This window comes from Gadus morhua, chromosome 3 (assembly GCF_902167405.1).
Source record: "Gadus morhua chromosome 3, gadMor3.0, whole genome shotgun sequence".
NCBI lineage: Eukaryota > Metazoa > Chordata > Actinopteri > Gadiformes > Gadidae > Gadus > Gadus morhua.
In genome coordinates, this window is record NC_044050.1 from 29,325,855 (window position 1) to 29,332,578 (window position 6,724).

General features: G+C 52.9%; 1 protein-coding gene across 3 annotated transcripts in view; it reads right to left on the minus strand.

Annotated features, from left to right (window-relative positions):
• LOC115539774 (myosin-11) overlaps window positions 1-6,499 on the minus strand; it is a gene marked incomplete at its 5' end in the record, with an annotated part of 24,222 nt that extends 17,723 nt beyond the window's left edge. For 2 of the 3 annotated variants that reach the window (XM_030350562.1, XM_030350564.1), the window contains 12 exon segments: window positions 247-361; window positions 587-760; window positions 1,107-1,280; window positions 1,768-1,920; window positions 2,350-2,468; window positions 2,829-2,924; window positions 3,289-3,432; window positions 3,567-3,665; window positions 4,000-4,063; window positions 4,223-4,315; window positions 6,222-6,248; window positions 6,400-6,499. In XM_030350562.1, coding sequence (XP_030206422.1) covers window positions 247-361; window positions 587-760; window positions 1,107-1,280; window positions 1,768-1,920; window positions 2,350-2,468; window positions 2,829-2,924; window positions 3,289-3,432; window positions 3,567-3,665; window positions 4,000-4,063; window positions 4,223-4,315; window positions 6,222-6,248; window positions 6,400-6,499 — 1,358 coding nt within the window. 3 annotated transcript variants of the gene reach the window in all.
• Between the last annotated feature and the right edge of the window lie 225 nt (window positions 6,500-6,724).

Consider the following 6,724-nt stretch of genomic DNA (forward strand, 5'->3'; position numbering starts at 1 on the left):
GTTAAGAACGGCTGATTAACAACACACGATCACCTCGTTAAGAACAGCTGATTAACACACGATGATAACCTCGTTAAGAACAGCTGGTTAACAACGCACGATCACCTCGCTAAGAACTTGCTGATTAAAAACTGGTGATTAACAAGAAGACAGAAGGCTAGGACGAGTCAGCATGCTCCCACCATCTTTCCAGAGGTCCTATTGAAGACAGCTATAGGAGCAGAAGGGTTATCGAAGGACTCTCACCATCTTTCCAGAGGTCCTGTACGAAGGGGCTGGAGGAGCTGTTGAGCAGGTTGGTGACGTTGTCGTTCAGGGGGTCCATGTTCTTCGTCAGCCAGGCCGTGGCATTGTAGCACACCTACACAGCGACAGGATGGACATAGGACAGCACTGAAACATCTGTCTGTCCGTCCGTCCGTCCGTCCGTCCGTCCGTCCGTCCGTCCGTCCGTCCGTCCGTCCGTCCGTCCGTCCGTCTCTCCGTCTGTCTTTCTATCCGTCTGTCTATCCGTCTGTCTATCAATCTGTCTATCTGTCTTTCTGTACATCTAGATATCTATCCATATGTATATCTATCTACGTACCTTCCCAGCGTAGTGAAGCACAGCGAACTCTGTCTTGTCTTTGAGCTGCTTGGGCTTGGAGAATTTGACGTGGTTCCCCTGTGTGTTCATCAGCTTCTCCACGAAGGAGATGTCTGTGGCCTTGGGGAACCAGCACTCCTCGTCGAGCAGGGCCAGGATGCCGGGGGGGTTGTTCTGGAAGAGACGGCGGATCCAGGTGAGACCATCCTCCCCATGATCTCATACCGACCACTTAGGTAGTGGGGGCGGGACAAAATATCGATACAGCGGTATGTCGCCGCCTTTCTTCGTGCGATAGGAGAATCGATACGCTGGCGCAAAATATCAATATTCTAATTTATAAAAGAAGGCGCTCTTAACAGATGTCCCTGTTCCTAGCGTCGCTACTTCCCTGCTCCTCCAGGTGGCGCTCAACACATGAACTAGGGACACTGTGTGTGTGTGTGTATGTGTGTGTGTGTGTGTGTGTGTATGTGTGTGTGTCTATGTGTGTGTGTGTGTGTGTGAAGGCAGGACTCACGGGTCTCTCGATGAGCTCGATGCAGGGCTGCAGGTCCAGGCCGAAGTCGATAAAGTTCCAGTCGATGCCCTCCCTCTGGTACTCCTCCTGCTCCAGCACGAACATGGTGTGGTTGAACAGCTGCTGAAGCCGCTCATTGGTGTAGTTGATGCACAGCTGCTCAAAGGAGTTGTCCTGGGGAGGGGGAGAACACACCCACCATCAACACACCCACCAATCAGGAGGGGGAGAACACACCCACCATCAACACACCCACCAATCAGGTGGTGGAGAACACACCCACCATCAACACACCCACCAATCAGGAGGGGGAGAACACACCCACCATCAACACACCCACCAATCAGGTGGTGGAGAACACACCCACCATCAACACACCCACCAATCAGGAGGGGGAGAACACACCCACCATCAACACACCCACCAATCAGGAGGGGGAGAACACACCCACCATCAACACACCCACCAATCAGAGGGGGAGAACAAACCCACCAACACACCCACCAATCAGCAGGCCCCGATCAGAGGTGGAGAACACACCCACCCAGGTTAGTGATGTAGGGTGTGTGTGTGTGTGTGTGTGTGTGTGTGTGTGTGTGTGTGTGTGTGTGTGTGTGTGTGTGTGTGTGTTGTGTGTGTGTGTGTGAGTCTGTGATCATACCTCAAAGATCTCGAAGCCTGCGATGTCGAGGATGCCCAGGAAGGAGGCCCCCTGCCTCTTGGTCTTGTCCAGGGCCTTGTTCACCTTCATCAGGATCCAGCGGAACAGCCGCTCGAACATGGCCTTGGCCAGGGCCTCGATGGCAAAGTCCGCCTGGCACACACGCACACGCACACGCACACGCACGCACACACACACACACACACACACACACACACACACACACACACACACACACACACACACACACACACACACACAGGAGCACACACACACACACACATACAGGAGCACACACACACACACACACACACACACACACACACACACACACACACACACACACACACACACGCACACGCACACGCACACGCACACGCACACACACACACACACAAAAAAGCATGAGCATATACACACACACATTCACGCACACACACCGGAGCACATACACACACGTACAAACAAACACGTGTGTGTGTTAATATTAAACCGGATACAACACAACTTTATCACTGCACCGTGATCAACCTAAATTAACCAATGAGTCCAAAGTGACCTCATGAAGCCCCCCCCTCCTACCTGCTCCTTGGTCTGGGCCTTCTGCACCACCTCGCGGCCGACCTTGATGCGGGGGGTGAGGACGGCGCGGGTGAAGTCCGTCACGTTGATGCCCTGCAGGTGGCACACCTTCTGGGCGGCTGGGGGGGGGGCAGAGCGATGGAGAGCGCTCAGATTAATAACCCATCTAGATTGACGACGGCGCCCGGCACGTTTCTGACTGAGAATTCAGTCAGAAACTGAATTCAACAACACTGAATTGTTGAGCTTCAAAATCTTGCTCCTCTTTGCTCTCACTGTTGACAACTCTCAAATCTTCTCTAAAGCCCTCATTCACTCACAGTTAGGGACATATCTGTGTTTATAACACATGAATGGGATGGGATTGAGTTCTAGCAGTAGTAGGAGTAGAACTAGCAGTATGTCCATCGTAACTAGTTCTAATAGTAGTTCTAGCAGTAGGTCCATGTCTCAGTAGGAGCAGTAGCTCCATGTCTCACCTGTGTTGTCGGGCATGGTGGCCTGCTCCTGGTTCCTTTCCTTCTTGAACTCAATGTTCCCCAGCTGCATCACGGCGGAGCACACCTTCATGATGCCTGGAGCAGGAACACAGGACCACAGGGTTTACACAAGACTACAACCACCAGGGACCACGGTGGACCATCCCATAATGTAGAGATGGCCATGGGAGACAGTGGACTAGACTGATGAGGAGAGGAGAGGAGAGGAGAGAGGAGAAGAGAAGAGAAGAGGTGAGAGGAGGAGAGGAGGAGAGGAGAGAAGAGGAGAGAGGAGGAGAGAGGAGAGGAGAGGAGAGAGGAGAGGAGAGGAGAGAGGAGGAAACAGAGGAGAAGCCTGCGTTCCCCATCATGTCTCCAAGCAGTAGCTGGCTATCATTTGGAGCCCTGGGGGCCTCCAGGTAGAACGCGGCCCCCTGAGAGCCCCCCCGAGGGTCCGTACCCATCCTCTCCTCCTCCGTCAGCCCCATGATGCTCATGGCCTCCATGGTCTCTTCGTACATCTCGTCGTCCTGCTGGCCCGTGATCCCCACGCTCCCGAAGCTCAGGAAGCGGTAGTTCGCGAAGGACTCCAGCAGCAGCTCCTCTGGAGGGGAACCAAGATGGTGGGGGTCAGTTTGTGGGTCACAACAACATGAGTCACCGGCTCCAACTCATTCTGAACACGTTTGGTTCGTTCCTTCCTAGATACGAACCCTGCAGCATACCGTTCCGCCTTACCTCGGACCTTGTCCTTGGCTCCGGCGATCATGTAGTAGAAGATGTGGAAGGCCCTCTCGGTCTTGGCCTGTCGGATGCAGCGAGACTTCTCCAGCAAGTCTGGAGGAGAAGGAGTCAAGGAGACACAAAGGAGACCCAGGAGCTATGAGGGAGTAACCTAGGTGCTAGCTAGGAGCTACCTAGGAGCTACCTAGGAGCTACTTAGGAGCTGCCTAGGCCTCAAGCTTACTGAAGCAGACCCAGCACCATAGGTCTTCTGTTGAGCCACATTGCTAACGGCATTCATTCATTTTAGTATAGATTATGTACAAATAAACACTGATGAAATACTGCAAACTCATGAGTATAAAATAAGATGACATGTGTTTACAAGATCACAGCAGTGTTCATGTGGATGGAAGAGGTGTAAATCATTTGTATTTTGGTAGGATACAAGTCTCGATGTTGGCTCCGACGATATAGCCGGTCACATCAAAGTTGATACGAATAAATTTACCCTGGAAGATAAAATTAAGCAGGTGATAGTTAATTCAATCATTATTCAATTCACATTGACACAATACAACAATCGATAAATAACTAATACAAAATTAATGAATAGCTTTCACCATCAAAATAATTTGATAGTAGAATATAAATCTAAGATAAAAACTCACAAAGCGGGAGGAATTATCGTTTTTAATGGTCTTGGCGTTTCCGAAAGCCTCCAGGATGGGGTTGGCCTGCAGGAGCTGTTTCTCTAGCTCCCCCTGGTGGAGACAGCGGGACATGCGGGCATGTTCGTTACCATCCACAATGACACATTCAATGAGGGGTGTTAGTGTGGAGGGGAGAGTGGTGGTAGATTAATATTAGATAATGAGAATCTCAGAGGAGAGATGGGCTGTGTTTTTAAACTGTTATTGTACCTGTCTAAAGTAGTTGAGGATGATTCCACTATGGTACTAATCCCTTAATCTCTTTAAGGGATTCTTAACCGGTAAAACAAAAACAAATCTTTTGAGATGTGTTTTTGCTCCTCTTTTGACCGCACAATTTGGTCGGTGAACTGATGTTCAGTAAGTGAAATGATCCCCCTAGCATCTAGCTAATGGAGCTGATCAAAGAGAGATCCCTCTAGCCTTTAGCTAATCCAGTTGATCAAAGGCACCGGCCTGGCAACAGGTCAGGTACAGTAGCCCCCCCCTCGGACACAGTCTCTCTCTCTTGAAAAAGACTACACAGAAAAACACAGAATGAGGTATGTTGTGTCTGCTCATGGTACTTCTATCACATACAACTGAGGATTCTACTTATTTTTTTGTGTCTGCTCCGATATTGATTGTTGCCTTATTGATTATTCCCAGTCTCACCTGTAATCTGCTGACCTGCTGAATGACTTAATGTGAACTTTTGCTCTGAAAGGTTAAGAAAAGAAGGAAGGGTACAGACCAGCTGACAGCGAGGAGCTGGCAGAGGAAAGAGAGCTGAGTCTTCACGGCCTCAGACCCTACCAGGACCCGAGGAAGGAGAGAACGAGATAGAGCCGGAAGCAGAGAGGAAGAGAGAGGAAGAGGGAGAGAGAGAGAGGGAGAGAGAGAGAGAGAGAGAGAGAGAGAGAGAGAGAGAGAGAGAGAGAACAAAAACAGAGAGAGGAAGAGAGAGAGAGAGGGAAAAGATTATCTCAGTTTTGGCACTCCGACAGAGGGTTGAAGGGAGGAAGTGAGCATGCTGGAGAGACATAGGAAAGACAAACAGCAGAGGGTCAGAAACAATAAGGAGCAGAGATAAAGATGGATCGCCCCCATAAGTAGGGTTGAGGAGGAGAAAGGACTCCAGGGCTGTAGTTCTGTCCGCACATGATGAACGAGTGGCCTTGTGCTCGCACACACATGACCGAGGAGTGTTTGACACTGACAGGGGCTCAGCCTATCGCCAGGAACCCCAGCACGATAACAACATGCGTGTCATGTGACCCATTCCTCCTCCCCTCCACGAGGGAGGAGGAGCAGGGGGGTCATTGCTGTCGGAAAGGGCTTCAAGGTCAGCTGACCTCCACACTGTGCAAACCCACACGGTCGACGGACCTCTGTGGGAGCTCATATTGCTGTGGTACAATATGATGGAGAGAGAGGAGAGCGAACGGGCATGCTCACACGGTGCCTGGTTTAGTATCGCTTGCTACACGTCTAGGGTGGACCCTTCCCCGTGCTGGAGAGGCGCAGGTCCCACCCCAGCAGGGGAAGGCTGGTTCTGAAACACCAACGCCAACATCATCGCTCTGTTGTGAGGTGGACCAGAACCAAACGGTTGATAAACCCGCTGCATCAAACAGAAATGGGCTTTTGATGGAGCGGGCTCACAGCCATGTGAAGTGACTTGGGGGGGGGAGGGGGGGGGGGGGGTTGGAGCAGCATGCCATCGGTAATGACCGCATGTTGTTCCAAAGAGATGCAGATCCTGTTATGGTAAAACGGGGGAGGAATGGGGAGACTAAACAGTCTGAGTGAAGGACCCGAGCTATTTCAAACAGATTGTAATTCGTTTTTTCATCCAGAGTGAAACTACTGATGCATGCAGGGTCTAGCCTGGATAAGGAACACACACACACACACACACCACGCCACACGGAACGACACACCAAAACACACGCCAGAGGGGGTTCTCTTTACTCACGTAGGCCAACTGAACTCCTGCCTGCTGCTATTTGAAGGAAATGGCGACACACAGAGTTAAACGCGCGCAGTTCACCGCTCAACACGAGGGACACTGCACAACGAGTCCCGTCTTTTGGAACACACAACAACACACACACAGACACACACACGGGGGGTGGGGGCGAGTGAGGACTTACGGCGCTGGTCTCCTTCTTGCCCTTGTGTGAGGAGGCCACCACAGCCAGGTACTGGATCACCTTCTTGGTGTTCTCTGTCTTCCCCGCACCAGACTCCCCGCTGGAGAGAGGGGGGGGGGGGGGGGGGGGGGGGGGGGGGGGGAGGGGGGGGGGGGGGGGGGGGGGGGGGGGGGGGGGGGGGGGGGGGGGGGGGGGGGGGGGGGGGGGGGGGGGGGGGGGGGGGGGGGGGGGGGGGGGGGGGGGGGGGGGGGGGGGGGGGGGGGGGGGGGGGGGGGGGGGGGGGGGGGGGGGGGGGGGGGGGGGGGGGGGGGGGGGGGGGGGGGGG